Source organism: Microtus pennsylvanicus, chromosome 14, assembly GCF_037038515.1.
Source record: "Microtus pennsylvanicus isolate mMicPen1 chromosome 14, mMicPen1.hap1, whole genome shotgun sequence".
In the NCBI taxonomy this organism is placed as follows: domain Eukaryota; kingdom Metazoa; phylum Chordata; class Mammalia; order Rodentia; family Cricetidae; genus Microtus; species Microtus pennsylvanicus.
Genome location: NC_134592.1, coordinates 45,225,105 through 45,245,993, shown reverse-complemented (window position 1 = coordinate 45,245,993; position 20,889 = coordinate 45,225,105). Strand labels below are relative to the sequence as shown.

The window sequence follows — 20,889 nt, the reverse complement described above, 5'->3', positions numbered from 1 at the left end:
GACAGAATTCTCCAAATGTCCATCAGCAAATGAGTGTGCAAACAGAACATGATACAGGCTGTGCATTCCTTCTCAGAAATGCTTAAAATACGGAAGTGTTTCAGATTTTAGAGGTTTTTGGGTTTTGGAATATTTACATAGAATTTACTGGTTAAGCATTTCTAATCTAAAAATCCTAAATGTTCTTAAAATCCAAATTAATTAGTGCAGGCTCCAAGTGATAGATTTCAGGATATACTGACTTCGGGTCTGCAGGTGAGTGATGTTCTAAGTGGAGCTGTGTCAAAACACCACTCAACTATTCACTAGCACAGATGAACGTCATAGTATTATGCTAAATAAACAGCCAGAAAAAGACAAATATATGAATCCACTTATAAATATAGGCAAATTTACAGAGATGGAAAGAGATGAGTGGTTACCAAGAGTTAGGTGTAGGGAGCGGGGGCAGAGGATGTTATTATTGATTATTGTATAGTTTCTATTTGGGATGATAAATTAGTTTTGGAACTATACAGTGGTCATGATCAAATAACAGCAAAAATTGAGTTATATGCACTATACTAATTACTGAATTACACATTTCAAAATAATTAAAACGGGGCTGGTGGGATGGCTCGGCAGGCAAAAGCACTTGTCACCAAGTATAATGACTTAACCGATTCCTGGGACCCACAGGATAGAAAGGAGAGAACCAACTCTTGCAAATTGTTCTCTGACCTCCACATGCATACACACACACTTGAATGCACACATGCACAAACACACATGCATACAAATAAATAAATACAATTAACAAGTTGTGAAAATGTCAAATGTTATTTTCTTGTATATTCAAATTTAAAAATAAAAACAAGAAAGCATTTTAGAAGCAAAGTACCTTTTAGGGTGTAGAAAGTTAAGGAGACCATATTAGTATCAAAATGTAATCTATTTTATTAAGAACAAAGGCTGAGCCAGGACTTCCGGCTCAGGCCTGCACCCCACTCTCAGGAGGCTTACCCAGGAAGACTGAAAGTTCGAGACCAGAATGGGATATACAGCAGGATTCTGTATCCCAAAAACAGAAACAAAGACAAACTGATGCTTAGTAACAAAACGGCCCTAACAAAAGTAACTATTTTCAGAAGATAAGGCAGAGTTCATGGAAGTAGGTGATTTTTGTGCATGGAATCTGAAAGCAACACTTTTAAAGACTCAAAGGCCAGTGAGTACGCAGATACCCACATGTTTTTTAAAAGAGGAAATATAAGATATATATATATATATATATATATATATATATATATATATATATATACCCACACACACACACTCATGTATACCAATATACAAATAATAATACATTTATACTATGTAAAATGTCATTTATCTGTGTGTCTCTGTGAACATGTGGAGGCCACAAGAAAACATGCAGGAAACAGTTCTTTCTCCCCACCAGGTTGGTCTGAGAAATTGAACAGGTGGTCAGGCTTGGTGACAAGCACCTTAACCTGCTTAGCCATATTGCCAGTCTTATATATTTATATTTTTATACTTAAAAAATATATGATTAAGGATATTTACTAACATGGAAAATATGATAGAATGAAAAAACATTATAAAATGGGAGAATGTTATTCTTGTAAATATACACATAGCTTTATAAAACACAAAGAATATTTATATTAGGATAAATGTAAAGGGTTGGAGAGATGGCTCATGGTTAAGAACATTGATTGCTCTTCCAGAATACCTGGGTTCAAGTCTCAGCACCCACATGGCAGCTTACAACTGTCTGTAACTCTAGTTCCAGGGGACCCAATGCCCTCTTCTGGCCTCCTTGGGTACTGCATGCATGCATCTGGTGCACAGACATACATGCAGGTAAAACACCCATACAATAAAATAATTTTTAAAAGGATAAATGTTATAAGTTATAGTGGCCATCTTTATATTTACACTTTTACAAAAAGATATATTATTTTAAAATCATTTAAAAGAACAAGACAAGTTTGACTTTGGAAAAAATAATACAACCCCTTTGATTTTTTTGAAAATGAAGTCTAAAACCCACAAAAGTTAAAGAATGATTATCAACAGGTTATTTCCTTCACCTTAAAACTATTCTTGGTATACAGTATTCCTACATGTCATTCCTTTAGTATACATGTTTTCACAATAAATGTCAACAATAGCACATATATTAAAGGAAGCCTCAGTAGCTGGGCATGGGCACACTCCTGCACCCTAGCCACCCAAGAGGTGAGTTCAAATCTGCGAACAAGAAGACCTGCTAAAGCATTAAGCAACACAACTGAATCTTGAGTATCTTACAGAAGTCTGAAGGGCATTCTCTTGACATAGTTTTTAGGACTTTAATGACAGTCTGAAATGGTTTTGCAGACTTACCTCTGCTAAATCTTCAAAACAGCTGCCAGCTAACGGATGGGGACTACTTTCATCTGTCATTTCTACTGTGTCTTCGATCAAACCTAAAAGTTTCACAGTCAATTCATGGATATCTGAAATGTTACTGAAAATCTTTTCAATTTCCTAAAAAATAAAAAAAGGTTAAGGCACATAAGGCTGAGAATCATGCCACACACTACTATAGGAAACAAAAGTGTGCTGAAGAGATGGCTGAGCTGCTGAGTGTGTAGACCCGAGTTCAGATCCCGGCACCACTGAGAGCCAGGTGTGCTGGTGTGTATTTGTGACCTTGGGGTGAAGGGGCAGCCGTGCTGTCACTCACTGACCGGCCAGCCAGTCCAGCAGATTAAATGAGCTCCAGGTTCTCTGAGAGAAACTGTCTCAAAAGGAAGGGGGTGGTAAGATGGCTCGGCTGGTGACTGCCACTGAGCATAACCACCTGAGACTTATTCCCAGGACATACGGTGAAGGAAAGAACCTATTTCCACAGTTGTCCTCTGCCCTCCATGTGTACACACACACACACACACGAGATAAATGTTAAAGATGTATTTTCACCTAATTCATTAAAGTATATTCTAAGACAGTAAAAGTAAATCATGAATACAAAGGAAAATTTAAGAATCTCTTAGATTGGAGACAGTAAATATACTAGAATATATAAATTCCAGATAGCTTGAATTTATAATGCTCAAATCACTATAAATTGAAATTGGCTAAGATGCTGAAAGAATGGAGGTCTTAAAGAGTAAGCTAATGACAACAGCTAGGATCAGGATGAAAAATGATTCTTAATGTAGATACAATTTAATTGTTCAATTTATTGGTCATGTTCTAATTTTAGAAGGAACTAAGATGTCATCAGACGGCCATGCTTGAATTGTTGTCATATTTAGGTTGAGTCATGAGCACTGGAGACACAAACAGATCCCATTACTTACCATCCAGGCTACAGAACGACTATCCTCGTATCTTGCACTGGGAATATAATCGGCTACGGAACATTATCCACCTGCACGCTGAATCCTGACTACTTGTGTTACATAATGCGAATGTTTGGCTTTTGTCCTGGTTCTTCTGATGGAGCTCGTAAAACACTGGACTTCCCTGAGTGTCTGCTCACTCCTGAGTCTGTGATAACAAGGGTGAGGATTGGAGGGATGGCATGTTCCCTCTGCTCACTGACTTTTCTGGAGTACGGGAGGAGAATGGAGTCCAAGCTCTACAGAGACTTGTGAGCAAGGCTACTGAGCTTCTGAGCTGTGGACACATGGAGGTGTCAGGAGCATGGCTTCCCAGGCAGAGCATGGAAGCCGTGACCCTCGGACTTGTCCCTTCCTTTCCCTCACTGCCGTACACTTTGTATCATGTAACATTCCTTATAATAAACCGGTTAACTTAAATGAGCCCTCCAGCAAATTAACCGAACTCAAGGAGGGAACAGGAACTTCAACTATTACAGCCTGTTTGGTATGAATCCTTCAGCTGTGACACCATGTCTAGCGAGGTAACGTCAGGTTTGAGGTTATCCGTTGAAGAACTACTTTGTGTATAAAAAGGTCAGAGGAGACACGCATATCATAAAGGTTTATGCGTGAGAGATTAAAGGCTAAAGAACAAAAACAGTTTTTTCTTTTACAACACGCAAGATGAAAGGCCATGGACTAAGATGCAAATGACAGTTAAGCTCTGACACTGAATATGTCTCACACAATACCGTAAGCCTCTGACATGGGCTTTCTCTTAAAATCTATGTATTTGCTGATGAGGTGCTGCTAAGGACGGCAGGGCAGTGTTCTTAGCATTGGTCTGCATTCCCAGCTTCCTGTGCCTTATCAGACTGGCACCCACAGCATCCCTGTCTCACAAATGAACAGAAGCACCAACGAGTCAGAGAATTTGCTCATGGCCACACATCTTAAAACTGGAATCAACCTTAATTCATTTATTACTTTTCTAACATTTGCCAAGAAATTCTCTGATGGTCTTTAACTCAAAACTTTAGAGTGTAGTCTACACGGAAAAAAACATTTACAGCAGAAACAGAGAGGGAGGGATAAAAGGAATCCTTACTTCTAACCAACCTTTAGTACAACAGAGATTGCCTATTGAATCTGCATTAATCCAGTGCAAAAAGGCAAATTAATTCCCCAGGAGTGAACACTGGTGGGGCACAGGAATGACACAGAAGAGAATATTAACCAATAGTGTTTGCTGATTTTATTCCTAATATTGTCATGGAAAACCAGTTTATAATGTAGTAGAAAAGAACGTAAATCCAAGCCCTACGGCTATATTGGATTTGATAACTCATAACTATTTTACACCAGGAAAGTAGAAACAGTGATGTCTGCCCTATATATGTCACTTCTGAGATGATCAAACAAAACTGAATTTAAAAAAAATCCTGAATACATTCTAGCATATCCAAAAGGGGTAGCAACATTATTAAACTAAAAATGTATGCAAAAGAAACAAGTCAAGGTCAATTAAAACATCTTGAATTATCATTTGATCATTCTTCTAGGAAATAATAAAAGCTATCAGTTCTGAAGCATTCAGACAGCCAGACCTGAGCACTGTACCTGTTTGTTTTTAGAAGTTATTGCAGTGGAGAACAGGAGGCATTCGATAAGGAAGCTTAAGATTAAATATTTTTTTAAATATAGGCCAAACATACTTAGAGAAAAATGCACCATTGCTAAAGGAAAGAAAAAAATCAAGAAAAAGAAAGAAAGAAAAAGAGAAAGAAACCTATAGTTTTTTTAGCTGAAGTTCCTAAAACTGTCCTGGGTTTTGTTGTTTACTTTAAGACAGTAATTCACTATGTAACCTAGATAAGCCTGCAACTCCTGATCCTCCTGCCTCTGTATCCTGAATTCTGGGCTATGGCATGAGGTTCACATCCTGAGAGACTGACTTTATGCTATAGAGAGAAGAGGCCCAAGTCCCTCTGAACCAGGCCCTTGACCCATCCTCGTCCTGTATGCAAACAGGATACCACTACTTTTTTTTTGGGGGGGGGGGTTCGAGACAGGGTTTCCCTGCAGCTTTGGAGTTCAAAGTCAGCCTGGACTACAGAGTAAGTTCCAGGCCACCCAGAGCTACATAATGAGAACCTGTGTCAAAAACAGAACAACAACAACTTTGAGACAGTAATTCACCATGTCCACTGGTGAAGCTTGTAGCCCTAAAGCGCCCACCACAAGGGAAGGAGCACACTTTCTAGACCATTTTCTTCACTATTCCAAATGAGTGACTAACTTACAACAGCTGGCTAAGCCTGTTACTGTGCAGCAGAAAATGTCATCGTTCCAATGAAAATCCCTCCACCTGACTCTACTGCCCCTGCACTTACACCAATTAACAATTCAGATGGTTTTAAACTCAGAACTACAAGAAAAACACTTACATTCTAGTGAGGTGAACAATACACTAACAACGGCCATTTGCTGCGGGTGTGCACTGGAGTACTTACAGAAGGCCTGAACAGCTTCCGGTCAGAAAGGAAGGCTTCCCGGAACACTTTGATGATCATATTCAGCTCCCGGAGGTACTGCCTCTCTTCTGCAATTTCAGTTCTGACAAGGTCATAGTAGTTTAGCTCACCAGAAGAACTAGGTTCGTCTTCACAGAGAGAAATCAAACCTATATCATCATCCTGATCAAACATGTCCATCAAAACCTGGGAAGCACAAATCAGGAATGTACAGTTACTTTCCTCTTGCAAAGCTGTTTCAAAGTATAGCAATTAAAACGCTATTAGGCAGTAAGAACTGTATCTTGCAGACACAAATTTACATTAGGAAATTTAGGGGAAAGTCAGATGAGATGATGTTAAGCTGGATAAAGTAAAATTAACGCTTCTGGAATACACATGTATGTGCATATGTACATATGTCATATACATATCCACATATACACAGTCATATATAAGAACAAAAAGAGAATGCTTTTAGGAAAAATCACAGTTCCGCTACCTAGACAACTATGATTATAGATAAGTATTTTTCTTAAGAAAGTCATATTCTTTATGTGTAAAACACAACAAATGGAAGGAGAGATGATGTCTAGCAAGTAACTGGTACCCAGCATCCTTGCTGTGATGGATGGCAGCATGCGCCTGGGCAGAACTGAAGGAAAAATGAAGTGCCAGTGTAAAGGCGGGTGACCTGTGCCGGTGTGAAATGCCAGTGTAAAGGAGGGTGACCTATCACAGTGTGAAGTGCCAGTGTAAAGGCGGGTGACCTACGGTGGTGTGAAGTGCCAGTGTAAAGGAGGGTGACCTATGGCGGTGTGAAGTGCCAGTGTAAAGGCGGGTGACCTATGGCGGTGTGAAGTGCCAGTATAAAGGCGGGTGACCTATCGCAGTGTGAAGTGCCAGTGTAAAGGCAGGTGACCTATGGCGGTGTGAAGTGCCAGTGTAAAGGCGGGTGACCTATCACAGTGTGAAATGCCAGTGTAAAGGCGGGTGACCTGTGAAGTGCCAGTGTAAAGGCAGGTGACCTATCACAGTGTGAAATGCCAGTGTAAAGGCGGGTGACCTGTGCCAGTGTAAAGGCGGGTGACCTATCGCAGTGTGAAGTGCCAGTGTAAAGGCGGGTGACCTGTGCCAGTGTAAAGGCGGGTGACCTATCGCAGTGTGAAATGCCAGTGTAAAGGCGGGTGACCTGTGCCAGTGTAAAGGCGGGTGACCTATCGCAGTGTGAAATGCCAGTGTAAAGGCGGGTGACCTGTGCCAGTGTAAAGGCGGGTGACCTATCGCAGTGTGAAGTGCCAGTGTAAAGGCGGGTGACCTATGGCGGTGTAAAGGCGGGTGACCTATGGCGGTGTAAAGGCGGGTGACCTATGGCGGTGTGAAGCTTTCTAAAGCACAGTGCTCTCGTTCAACTTTGCATCAGAAAGATTTTTCTTTGAAAATTGTATCTGTACTAAACAAACATTTTCTTGTCATTATTGCTGTGTGTGTGTGTTTGTGTGTCCATTTGTGTACTCAGTGTGCAAGTGTCAGCCAAAAGGCAAGAACTATTCATAAATCAAAAGCAATGGGTATAAGATCACTATATATTTTAATACTGTTTTTTAATTTGGACCTAGTTAATTATATATTCAAAACTGTTAAAGAGTTCAGGAAACTAGGCATAGGTGGGTGGTGCATGACCTTAACCCCAGTACTCAGAAGGCAGAGGCAAGTGGGTTTCTGAGTTTGAGGCCAGTCTGGTCTACAGCGTGAGTTTCAGGACAGCCAAGGCTGTTACGCACAGAAACTCTTTTTCTTGAAAACAAAAAAGTTCAGGAAAGGCCGTAAAATGGCTCAATGGTTAAAAGTGTTTACTGTTTCTGCAGAAGTCTCGGTCTGTTTCCCAGCGAGAACATCAAGCAGCTCCAGAGACCCGATGCCCTTGAGCATATGTGAGCACCTGTACGTAGACGGTGCACATGGACTGATGGAGGCGCACACACACAAATAAAATTAATTAAAAAAGAGTTTAGGAAAAATGTGAGCAGGAGAGGACACACTGGGGATGCCTGAAGGAATGGGAGGGAGGAGTCGGTTCCTTTGGGGAGTTGGAGGTGCAAATGATCAAGATGCATTCCAGTTCCAGGGAATCTGAAGCTTTCCTTTGACCTCTGCAGGCACCAAGCACATACATACATACATATAAGGAGGTAAAATACTCACACTTATAAAAATAAATAAATCTAAATAAATAAGTTAAATATATTCTATGTTTTATAAAGGGAAAGGAGCTCGCAGGATGGCTCAGGAGGGTGCCCGCTGCCAAGCCTGACAACCTGAGTTTAATCCCCTAACTTATAACTTACATGGTAGGTGACGGAGCAGCTCCTGCAAGCTGTTCTCTGACCTCTGCATGAATTCCCCAGTAACACACATACAACACACACGTATAAACACTAAGTAATTTTATTTTTTAAGAGTTCAGAGGAAGAAAAGGAAAAGTATACCTCTGTAAAGAAAGTCCTGTCAGATGAGAGGCAATTATGATATTAAGAGGTAATCATTCATTCATTCAGCAAAACATCTACTGGTCACCAGAAATAGCACCAACTCTTGCCAGTACAGCAGTGAATAAAGAACCTTGCCTCCCTGCTCTTACTGAATTAACTCCGAAGCTGTTCAGACTTGGTTCTCTCCATTTACCTCCACTCTGTTATTGCTGCTTGCTTTGGTTTAGGTTCTTTTTGTTTGTTTGTTTGTTTGGCTTTGTGGGGCTTTGCTTTTTGAGACACCACCTTCCTAGCTAGCTCTGGCTGTCCTGGAACTTACTATGTAGACCAGGCTGTCCTAGAACTCATTCTGTAGACCAGGCTGGCCTCAGACTCAAAGAGATTTGCCTGTCTCTGCTTCTAAGAGCTGGGACTAAAGGTGTGCACCACTATGCCTGCATTTTCTTTTTGTTTTTAGACAAGGGCTTACATGGTAGTTCAGGTTGACCTGGAACTCACTATGAAGCCAAGACTGGCCTTGAACTTGTAGTTCTATCCAGTCCACAAGCAATCTTTCCAGTACGGCCTGTGCTCATTACCTCTAATTCACTCATTTAGCAAGCTCACTGGTTCCTTCCTACTCTCAGATCTAGTGATATGCCTTTATTCTTGTTTGCTCTAATACTTTTTTGGCTTTTTTTTTCTGAGATAAAGTCTTGATACCTAGCCCAGGCTACCCTCAAACTTGAGATCGTTTTACCTCAAATTCCTAAGTGCTGGGATTAAAAGCATGAAGATCCATGTCCAGCTTCACTAGTTCAGAACAGTTGATCATTCTCTACTTAAAGTGCATGCCTCTGAAGCCAGCACTTGGGAGGCAGAAGCAGGCGGGTGTCTGAATTCAAGGCCAGCCTGGTTTACAAAGTGAATTCCAGGATAGCTAAGGCTATTACATAGAGAAACCCTGTCTCAAAAACTAAAATGAAAAAAAAAACAAACAAACAACATCCTCTGCCTGGGAGGAAATGGCTCAGTGATGAAGATGCTTTTGTAGAGTACCCAAGTTTGGTTCCCAGTACCCATGTAGCAGCTTGCTACTGTCTAACACCAGTTCCAAGGTTGTTGGCCTCTGTTCTGGCCTTGTGGACACTACATGCACTTATATACATGCAGGCTAAACATTCATACACATCAAAAACAAATATGGACCCCCAAAGGCCATCTGTTACTGATTTGGTCCCTAGCCATGAAACTTTTCGGAAGTATGGAACCTTTGAGAGGTGGCATCTTGTGGGAATAAAATCACTGGTATAGTGTGGCAGAAATGGGTACTGGACTCCACACCTTCCTCTGTGTCCTGGTCACCATAAAGTGAGCATGGTAGAGGTGGGAACTGGACTCCACACCTCTCTCTCTGTGTCCTGATCACCGAAAAGTGAGAGAAAGACGAAGATAGTACAATACCAAAACTCCTAAATTCAAATGCTAAAGAGGTCAAGCATGTGTAGCATAGTGATATATAAGAAATGATAAAAATCAGGGCAAACTGTAAGATATATACACCTAAAATAAAAGTAGACTGCTCAATGCCAGGTATTTTCTTTATGAGCAAAGTCTGGAATCTAGATTTTTATGTGAGATTTTTAGATTTGTAAGATGTATAACTGCCCTCAATCTATCACCATGCCAACATATCCTGTATCACTCCTCAAACCCTCTCAACTCAGAAACCCTTCTTTTTCCGGTCAGTGCCCTGTATTCCTGTCTAGACTCCCTTCTCTAATACTCAATCCCTGTTGTGGAATATTACTTTAACTATGTAGAAGTGTGTTACTTTAACTATGTAGAGATGTGTTGCATTTGTTTATGTTACAGAATATTACTTTAACTATGTACAAGTGTGTTACATTTGTTTAACAATGTACAGACGTGTTGCTTTGCCTGCCTAAGGCACCTGGTTGGTCTAATCAAAAGCTGAACAGTCAAGAGCTAGGCAGAGGAGAAACAGGCAGGGCTGGCAGAGAGAACAAGTACGAGGAGGAATCTAGGCTCGAGGAAAAGGAGAAAAAAAGAGATGCCAGCGACCAGCCAGCCAGCCAGCCAGCCAGCCAGTCAGTTGCCAGACAGACAGACATGGAAGAAGCAGGAAAACAGGACATACGGAATGAAACAAAGGCAAAGCCCTGAGGCAAAATGTAGATAATGAGAACAGGTTAAATTAAGTTATAGGAGCTAGCTAGAAACAAGCATAATCTACAGCTGAGCACTCATATCTAATAAGAAGTCTCCGTGTCATGATTTGGGGGCTCACAGTCTAAGAAACCCCACCCATCTTTTCATCACTTAATACAAATGAAAACTTCACACAACTTTTCAGATTCTCTCTGGCTCCCCACTGTCTACTACTAATCTCCTAGCTTTTCCACAGAATCACCCAATTTATACTAAAATTTCTGTTCATGTTTTCTTTATAGACAGAACTAAGGATTGAAAACCATGCACAAAAATAGCATCTGCTTAAAAGGGCTTGTCCATATACGAATGGTTACACGCTAGAGTGGGAAAGGATTCTGAAGTGCTAAATGACTGAGGGAACTGAACAACAGCACAGTACAAAACATTCTGCGGGCTGTGTTCTAACCAAGAATAAGCAAACAGAGCCAAGCTCAGTGTGATGACAGTCGTACAAACCCAGCTACTCAGAAGGCTGAGGAAGGGGACTGCAAACTTGAAGGTAACTTGGGAATTTCGGTAAGACCTTGTATCAAAATAAAGTGAAAAGGGTCAGGGATGTGACCCAACGCTACAGAGCTTCCTTAGTGTGTGCCAATAAACAAAAAATAGTAGATAAATACATAGATAAATGATAGACCGACTGATGATAGATAGACAGGTAGACAGAGATAGGTTTGGAAACAGATGAGATATTACCATGCAAGAATAAGACACCCTATTCCTCTCAAGACTAGGCCTGACAAATTAAATTTCAGAGAAGCACTCTGCCCTCCTTCTCCCTCACCTTAAGCAGCAATCTCCTTTGGCATATGTTTAAATACTACTTTGCTCAGTAGTCACAGATATGATTGAAGTTGAGTTCTTCACTGTGATGTGATTGTTCTTAGTAATCTGTGATGTGTCAGCACACTTTGTAATGGTCAAATATTGCTTTTATTTTTAAATATAAAAATGTTTTTGTGTTTTTTGTCTAGAAAGCTAAACATCTCTAGAAATTAGTTTCTCAAATAGCTATTGAACATGATATATGAGCTCCTGAGACAGTGATCACTAGAAACAAGTTTAGATGTATGAAGACCACACCATGTCACACAGCTCATCAATTCACTCATAACTGGAACCACGAACACAGTCATCTGCATTTGAGCTGAGCACATGACTGGCTCTTGTGACAAACAGGAGACTGTGAAAAGGAAGTCTGAATTAAGGATCAGCAAACTACAGTACACACGCCAAATCCTGCCCACTGTCTATTTTCCTGCAGTTTTACTGGAACACAGCCCATGCCCGTTGTGTAAGGCTATTTCTGTGTGCTCAGGGTGAAACGAGCAGCTGCAGGAGAAACTGCAATAGTTCTCATCCAGCTTCTGTGGGAGATTGCTGCTGCTTTGTCGACACCAGGCCGTCCTCACATTTGCAGCAATCCTCCTGCCTACGCCTGCTAAGTGTTAAGATTACAGGTATAAACCAACTATGACCGGTCTGGGGCTAGCTCTTTACGTATTTGTTGATGCTGAATTGGACAGGAGGTGAACAGGAGAAGAAAAGTGGGACATTTTAACCTAGAAGGAGGTTTTCAATTTGTTAAAACTTTATTCCTTATATTGCTCTTTTAAGATACTTTTATTGAGCAATTTCAACTAAAACAAAGTTTCTCAAACTTATTTGTACTACCAAAAGGTATCTAAGATGAACGACAGAATTAGGTTTTTAAAATATCTTGATGGGTGATAACTTCAAAACCACTATGAAATTTTCTGCAGTTAAATTTGAGTTAAGCTTGTAATTTTTGAAATCTATAGTATGAGTTGAAGAAACCAAAAGCAGAAGAGTGCCTCATTTACAAACGTCCTCAGTGGCTCAGCTGTCTGCAAACTCAGTAAGGAGCAGGGTGACAGGGACACTTAAAGAAACTATAAGAGCATAAAAAGAATGAAATGGCCATTTCATTAGTCAGTGTTGGTAGAACCAACTCTAGATAATTGTCTTTAATTTTAAAAGTCAGTACAGGAGCTGGAGGGAGACTCAGGGGTTAAGAGTCACAGTATCTTGCATAGTCTTTCTAAGGTCTGTTGACAGAAGTTTCTGGTCCCACAGTCGTTCAGTCCCAAAGAAACCCACAGAAGCTTATATTAAGTATGAACTGTTTGGCCTATTAGCTCAAGGTTATTATTATTATAACAACTTAAATTAACCCATAATTCTTTTTTTTCTTTTTTTTTTTTGGAACCCATAATTCTTATCTATGTTTAATCACATAGCTTGGTTCTTCTTCTCAGTAAGGCGTTCTCACCTTACTTCTGTGTCTGGACAGTGCAGACTCTCTGCCTTTCCTCTTCCCAGAATTCTCCGTCTGGTTTGCCCCACTTATACTGGCCAATCAGCATTTTATTAAACTAATATGAGTGACAAATCTTTACAGAGTACAAGATCACTGTCCCACAGCAAAGCCACTGAAAGGAGAGAACGCACAAGACAATAAGGTAGGAATCTGACAGGATCCACAGGTGTAGGTCCATTCCACCTTGACTAAAGGTCAGAGAGTTGGGTCGAACTTCTGTTCTTTCAAGGTTATTGTCAACAGTTCAAATAACAGGTATAGCTAATATCCAGAGCTGGTATTTCAGGTATTAAGAAGTAGATCTGTTTCTACCTCAAACAAAAGTCAAAGGATCCAACTAGGTTCCTATTCCCATAGGGAGATACCTATGGATTCAACCCAGGGAGAGGTTTGCCTACAGAATGTTTTAGTCTAGGATGTGAGAGCTACTAGTCTTGTTTTGGCAACAGAATGTTTAATAGAACTTGGCCAGCAATCCTTCAACTGGTCTGTTCATTTCCTTATATCATGTTAATGCAGTTTTTTATCTTATTCCTACCTTTGGGGCTGGGGTATTTAAGCAGATGTAAATTAAATGCAGGCAATTTTAGTATTCACTGGAACTCCCTCCAGGTACTATCCTATGTTTTCTGTTTTATTATTCTCACTTGCGTCTTTGTTCTCTTAATCTTCTAATCCCCATGTGACTACTCTGGTAAATGGTCTCCTCCACCAGGAATCCCTACAAGCTGGAGGGTGAAAAGCTTTGGGTGGTTCAGGTCAGGATGCTGAGCCCAGAGGGAACGCTCTAAGAAGGGGTGGGGGTGGGCTGTGCCTGTTCTTGTAGAGGACCTGGGTTGAGTTCCCAGCACTCACATCAGGGAGTTCACAACTGGCTGTAACTCTAGTTCCAGAGGATCCAATGCCACCTGGCCTCTGTGGACACTACATGCACTTGGTGCACATAAACTCACATGTACACATAACTACAATTAGTTTATAAATCTTAAGGCAAAAAAGAAGGGACAGGTGGGTGGGTGGGGATGGCAACAGCCTGCTGTTGGGGAACGTGACCGACTAGAGCAGTGGGAGAGGAGGGACTGATAACATGCGGGAAGACACAGAGCCGGATTCTTCAATGACAAACATGGAAAGGGAAGGCTAAAGTGACACCTTAACAACTAGATTACAGACTGAGAAACGGGGATGGTGGTGGTGGTGGCGGTGGCGCCATGAGAGAGACATTGTGCCTCCAACGGCAGTGAGCTCCTCTAGCCACATCTTGGGTTTATAAACACCATTCTCTACCACAAAGGACCTAAAGTGTTGACTGTTGTTATAACTGTTGCTTGGAGAAACAACTAATTCTGAGCTTGGAAAGAGCAATATTGAACAAGATGAACCTAGACTGCCTACTGCTGAAACAGAGTGCTCCTGGAAGACAACAATTACATATTTAAAATAATCATGTTTACAGAAGCAAAGATAGAATGTTGGTTCAGAACCTGGGGAGAGAAATGAGAGATGAGGGCCAAAAGGTAGAAAGTCTCAATTAGACAGAAGAAAAAGATTATATCTAATGCAGGCATGGAGAATACATTAAATAACAATTACTGTTGATTCTGAAGTTGCTAAGAGAATAAATTTCAAAGTTCTCACCACAAATATATATATATTTGAGCTGATAGATAATATATAAGCTTATTCCACACTGTATTTATAAGCCCCAGCCACAGGGTAACTCTTACAGTGTAAACCCACAACTTGTCAATTTATACTTAAAAATAAACAAAAAGAAATTGTTCCAAAAATGACAGAAATAAAGTCAAGTTGGAGCTTCCACCTGACCTGATCAAACGTTGGATAATTTGAACATCTAAATAACTAACTATGACCCACTGAGTAAAGTAAGAACCTGTAAATGCACATCTAAATGAACAAACAGACTTAAAGAGTGATAAGGAATAAGAGAGTCTCAAAATATTTCACAAAACATTTGTTAAAACAGTGACTGAAAGAGAAGATTGGTAGACAACAGCATCACTAATGAATCGCGCTGAAACTGTTGTGCGTCAATGAGAACACGGTGTGCTTCGATGAGCTCCCACTGAAGACTATAACCGGATTCTAGCCAAAACACATCAGAAAAGTTCTAAAGTGAGGACCAGTGAGTGACAACTGACTCGTAGTTCTCCAGAGTCACGGTCATAAAAGGTCAAGAGAAAAGAGCAACGACAACCACAAAATAACGTACGGCTCTGGACTAAACCCTCTTGCTGTAAGGACACCATGGGAACGACATGCGTGTTGTGTGCCGATACCGGTGCTGGTTCTGACAGTCTTACTACTGAACTGTGGGGAAATGTTCTTGTCGGTAGAACATCCTATGCGGGTGGCTGACTCTCAGATGACTCGGAGTGCAATGGAGCCCTGTACTCCCAGCCACTGTACTCCTAGCTTTTCTATCTGCTTAAAGTCACTTTCAGAGAAACAAAAAGTATCTAATCATGATTTTAGAAATCAAAATAAAAATGACAAAATGAAATGCAAGTGAAAAATCAGTTTTTAAATTAGAGTACAGAATAACAGATCTGAACTACGGCTTAAGAAAGTAGTATTGTCAAAAAATGATGTGGTTTGAAAGTCTAACCTCTGCAAACACCAATCAATATTCACTAAACTTCCTAGCGATTCTACTGTCAGTCAAGGCTGACCATCACCGGCCCGCACTAGGCCAGAGGCGCCAGCTTCAGCAATCGTCTCTGTTAAGTCCTCCTAGACTGACAGTTGATTGCTTTCTCCACCACACACTGATTTACTGGTATAATATTTAAATCACATTGTATTCAGTTATTTGTTTATAATATCTTCATTTCACACTAACACATGTTCCTTTTAATACAGGATTGCAATCTTATTAGTGCTCTACATTCTGTGCTCAGGACAGGTCCTTCAAGCAATGCTGAATTAGAGGTGAGAAATATAAGGAAAGAAAAAAAAGAAAGGGGAGGAAAAGGAGGAGATGGGAGACTGAATTTTTCCTCAAGCGGTACCTATGAACAAGAAAGGATCTGTGATCCAGAAAGGAACGACCAGAGGGCAGTAACTTCTCATAGGTTGTTTCTTCTCAGTATCTGGCCTGAGATACCAAACCATGTTCTTCACAATTACTTACATTTAATATACTAGAAACAACTCTGTGTACTCTCTTTTTAAAAATTCAAATCTCAGGAGTGTGTGGTGGCTCATGCCTAGAATTCCAGCACACAAGGGGCAGGAGGATCTCTTGTTTGACATCATTCTAGGCAAGTTCAAGGCTAGCCTGAGTTACATAGCAAAATTCTGTTATTATAAAGCAATGAAAGGAAAACTATTGAATAAAATAAACATTATCTAAAACTAATTTTCTTCAACTGATTAGAGTGGATTTTGTCCCTCCCTGTATGTAAAGATTCTTGATGGAAGAAGAGAATTCACTCCCCTGCCACAGACGCTGAACTCTGGAAATACCATGCTTTGCAAAGCTAGTATTTTCTGTTTTCCAGTATCAGGAACTATAAAATGTATTAATATATTACCTGGCATGAAGGCACAACCCTTTAATCCCAAGACTTGGGAGGCAGAGGCAAGGAAACATCTAGGAACTCAAGGTCAGCCTGGTCTACAAAGCAAGTTTTAGGCCAGCTGGGGTTACATAGTAAGATGATGGTTTTTCTTTTTATTGGCTTTTATTGAGCTCTATATTTTTCTGAGACTATGGTTTTAAAACAAAAAACAAAATCCTAATACAATCACAACAAAAAAATTGAACCCCAATGTGGTTACACATGCTGATAACCCCAGCACTTCAGAGTATAATCAGGAGGATCATGAATTTAAGGCTGGTCTGAGCTATAGAGTGAGTTCAAGGCCAGCCCAGGCTACTCAGTGAAATCCCATCTCCAAAACAAGCAGGGCCACTGAGATGACTGAGCAGGTAGAGGCATGAACCCGAAAACCTGAGTTCAATCCCCAAGCCCCATGGTAGAAGGAGAGACAGGACACCAATCTCCACATGTACGCACATGTGCGTGCACACACACACTCACAGGGAGAGACAAACGAATGTAAAAACAATCTCTGTTCTTAAAAAAGCATCCCGACAAAATGAAATGAATAAGGGTACAGATACGGAAGACACAGCTTGGCAGCAAAGCATCCATTAGGCATGTGCAGAGCGCTGGTTCTGACCCCTCCTACTATGAAAGAGACTATTTGTACTGCAAAAAGAAGCATTCCTATTATCAGCTTATATTTGATGTATTAGCTTAAATGTGTGAATTTAATATGTCTTCATAAACTTAAAAAAGAAACTCCATTAAAATTAATTTAACAAGAGTAAAGCAAATGTCATATAGTTATTAGTATTCAATTTAAGGTTTAATACTCTTTAACACTTACCTTATCTGCACACATTGATACTTTAATGTCTTGCTGAGATATTTCATAATGCCGGATATTAAAAACATAATTACCAGCCAATTTCAAAATATCAGCTGAGATATACTCCAATACAGCCACAATGTAGAGGGACACATGGTAGTCCACTTTGTACCCCAAAACTTCCTGTAAAAAAAATAATAATTCAATTCCAAAACAAAAGCCCTGCCAAGTATCTGTTAAACACTTAACACTCCTACTTCAGATCTGTATGGCTTGTTGGTGAAGGGCAAGGCCCTGAATTTAAGCTTTAGCACTGAAAGAAAAAAAAATTTCTATCTATCACTTTTGCTCATAAACCATTTTTTGAGACAGGGTTTCCTGGTGTTGCCCTGGCTATCCTGGAACTCACGCTGTAGACCAGGCTGGTCTCAAACTCAGAGATCTGCCTGCCTCTGCCTCCTGAGTGCTGGGATAAAGCCTGTACCACCACCACCAGGTCCATAAACAAAATTTTAAAAGCAGAATATCTCAATATCTGGGTACCATAGAACGGTGGTTGTCAGTCTGCAGTTGTGACCCCTTTGGGGTCTCCTAAGACCATTGGAAAACACAGACCTTTACATTACGATTCATAACTAGCAAAATTACAGTTATGTAGTAACAACGAAATAATTTTATGGTTGGGGGTCACCAACATGACAAACTGTATTAAAGGTCACAGTATTAGGAAGGTTGATAAACACTGCTATAGAATATAATTAACAGTTGATCCTAGTATTATAGATCTTATAAAAAATATATAATCTAACAAGTCTTTTATTTCATCAAACAATAGCAGGTGATTCTAATAGGAAATCTTGGCCTATATTTTTTAGCTGAAATTATTTTTTTCATAGAATATATTCTGATCATTGTTTTCTCTTCCTCATTTCCTCCCAAGTCCTTCCCACCCATCTAACACCAAGTCTCCTTTCTCTTTCTGTTTAGAAAACAAACAGTAAAATAAAACAAAACAAATTTAAAAAACATAACTTTAAAGGCATGAAATGCACAAAAAACCCATAAAAATACAAAATCATAAAACATACTATACAAACAAAAGACCAGAAAAATAAAAAATGTTCAGCTAAATTTTACTGACAGCTTCTCAACAGCTTATTGAAACCCCTGTGACAAATAACATCTTTCTGCAAGAACCCTGCTTTAAAACCATCAAAAACATTATATTTTAATCACTGTAGCCTCTTTCAGGAGAGTGTCTATGTCAGGGAGGGAGGGGCTGTCGCCTCTACCTGCAGGTAGGTCTATGGAGCATTTTCTTGATTAATGAGTGACAAAGAAGGGCCTGGCCCTATGTGGGTAGTGCTACTCCTGGGCAGATGGTCCTGGTTTATAGTAAAACAACAACAACAACAACAACAAAACCCAAGTTGAGGAAGCTGTGGAGAACAGGCCAGTAAGCAGCATTCTGTCATAGCTTCTGTTTGAAGCTTCTGCCTTGGCTTCCCTCAGTGATGGACCATAAAAAGCATAAGCTGAAATAAATTCTTTTCTCCTCAAGTTATTTTTGGTTGTGGTGTTTATCACAGTAAGAGAAAACAAACTAGAAGGAGGCGTTATTGAAACTTCTACTAAAAGGTCTTCAAATCTACACACACCAAGCATATTCTACAGATTGCTCTCTAGTGTCCTTTTCCAAATTATACAGGATAATTTAAAAACACTCAGAGCCCTTTGCTATTACAACACTTTGAGAATCAAGGTCTACTACACTAGAATTAACAGGAGGTAGTAGTGTAGCGGTCACTGGAAGATACCACAAAATGCCACAATGTATTATTGCTATTAACTGTGTGTGTGGAGGGGAGAATATGAGTCATGATTTCATTAGGGTACATTTATTTTTATTTCATTCTTCTCTTTGGGGGTGGGTGGACAGCATGCTAGAGATTCAACCCAGGGTATCACTCACACAAAGCATATCACTTATATACACACCTACTCCCTGTTTTTATTTTATACACATATTATAATGTACATAATACATATACAAACAGATCATTAATATATATTATATATGTGTTTTATATACATATAATTTAAAATATTATTCATTATGAAGAATTCCCCCAGTATCTAATCTTTTATTACCTTCAAGGAAGGATGGATTTTGTCCACAGGTAGTAAAAGAGGATTTCTTCGTTTACGTTTCTCGATGGCAGACTGGGCATCAGCAATTGCCCATTTATCAATAGGGTGAGGAAACGTCTTTTGGACTCGTTCCTGTTCAGATCACAGGGGGCATTCAGAATCAGCAGAAGTGTTTATAAATAGGAAACTCAATCAATCAGTCTCTTTAATACAGAAAACAGCAGGGAATAGTATGTTCTGATCCCCTGAAAGAAGAAAACCCTTTTTGTTTTTAAAAAAGTCCCTAGCCATGGTGGAAAACCTATAATCCCAGCACTGAGAAGGTAGAGACAGGAAGACTACTAGTTCAAAGCCAGCCTGGGCTACACAGTGAGTTGAGGCCAGTTCAAGCTACACAGTGAGACCCTGTGACAAAATAAAGATTGTCAACAGGACAATCGAGATTCTATCATATAATTTTGTCACATGAAATTTTTAAGTTTATCATGCAAGCAGTGGACAGAATAGTTCAATAGACTGCCTGTGTAACGCGAACAGATTGCCTGGAGGTGGAGAGAGGAGAGGAGAGGGGAGGGGAGGGGAGAGGTGAGGTGAGGAGGGGAAGGGAGAGGTAAGGAGAGGAAAGGAGAGGAGAGGGGAGGAGAGGAGAGGAGAGGGGAGGGGAGGGGAGGGGTGGGGAGGGGAGGGGAGAGGATAGGAGGAGGGAAGAGGAGAACTTGAGGGAATGGGATGGTTGAGATGTAGGAAGGACAGAGATGAGAGCAAGGAGAGAGATATCTTGATTGAGGGAGCCATTACAGGGTTAGCAGAAACCTGTCTCTAGAGAAATTCCCAGGAATCCGAAAGGATGACCCCTCCTAGGACTCTGGGCAATAGAGGAGAGGGGGCCTGATCTTGACTTGCCCTATAGTCAGACTGATGCTTATCTTAAATATTACCTCAGAGCCTTCATTCTGCAACTGATGGAGGTAGAGGCAGAGGCAGAGACCCACATCTGAGCACTGGACTGAGCTCCCAAAGTCCAGTTGAAGAGTAGAAGGAATGAGAATATGAGCAAGAAGGTTAAGACCATGATGGGTTCACCCACTGAAACAGTTTGCCTGAGCTAATGGGAGCTCACCAATTCTAGTCGGACAGGGAAGGAACAAGCATAGGACCAAACTAGTTCCTCTGAATGTGGGTGACAGTTGCATGGCTGGGGCAGACTGAGGAGCCACTAGCAGTGGCACCAGGATTTATCCTTGGCTTTTGGGGATCCCATTCTCTTTGGATGAATACCTTGCTCTGCCTAGATACAGTAGGGAGGGTCTTGGAACTTCTACAAGGCAATGTGCCTTACCCTCTCTGAGACTGGATGCGGGTGGGATGGCAGGGTGTGTAGAAGGAATAAGAGGAGGGGA

At 40.5% G+C, this 20,889-nt stretch overlaps 1 protein-coding gene across 5 annotated transcripts in view; it reads right to left on the bottom strand.

Moving 5' to 3' along the window:
- Nucleotides 1–20,889, bottom strand: part of Sos2 (SOS Ras/Rho guanine nucleotide exchange factor 2) — a 103,215-nt gene that overhangs the window by 51,490 nt on the left and 30,836 nt on the right. For 3 of the 5 annotated variants that reach the window (XM_075948230.1, XM_075948226.1, XM_075948227.1), the window contains exons 3-7: nucleotides 19,490–19,621; nucleotides 17,357–17,521; nucleotides 5,891–6,097; nucleotides 2,392–2,535; nucleotides 1,003–1,050 (exon numbers count right to left, since the gene is read on the bottom strand). In XM_075948230.1, the coding sequence (XP_075804345.1) occupies nucleotides 1,003–1,050; nucleotides 2,392–2,535; nucleotides 5,891–6,097; nucleotides 17,357–17,521; nucleotides 19,490–19,621 (696 nt within the window). The remainder of the gene's footprint in view (nucleotides 1–1,002; nucleotides 1,051–2,391; nucleotides 2,536–5,890; nucleotides 6,098–17,356; nucleotides 17,522–19,489; nucleotides 19,622–20,889) is intronic. The other 2 variants (XM_075948228.1, XM_075948229.1) reach the window with 1 other exon arrangement.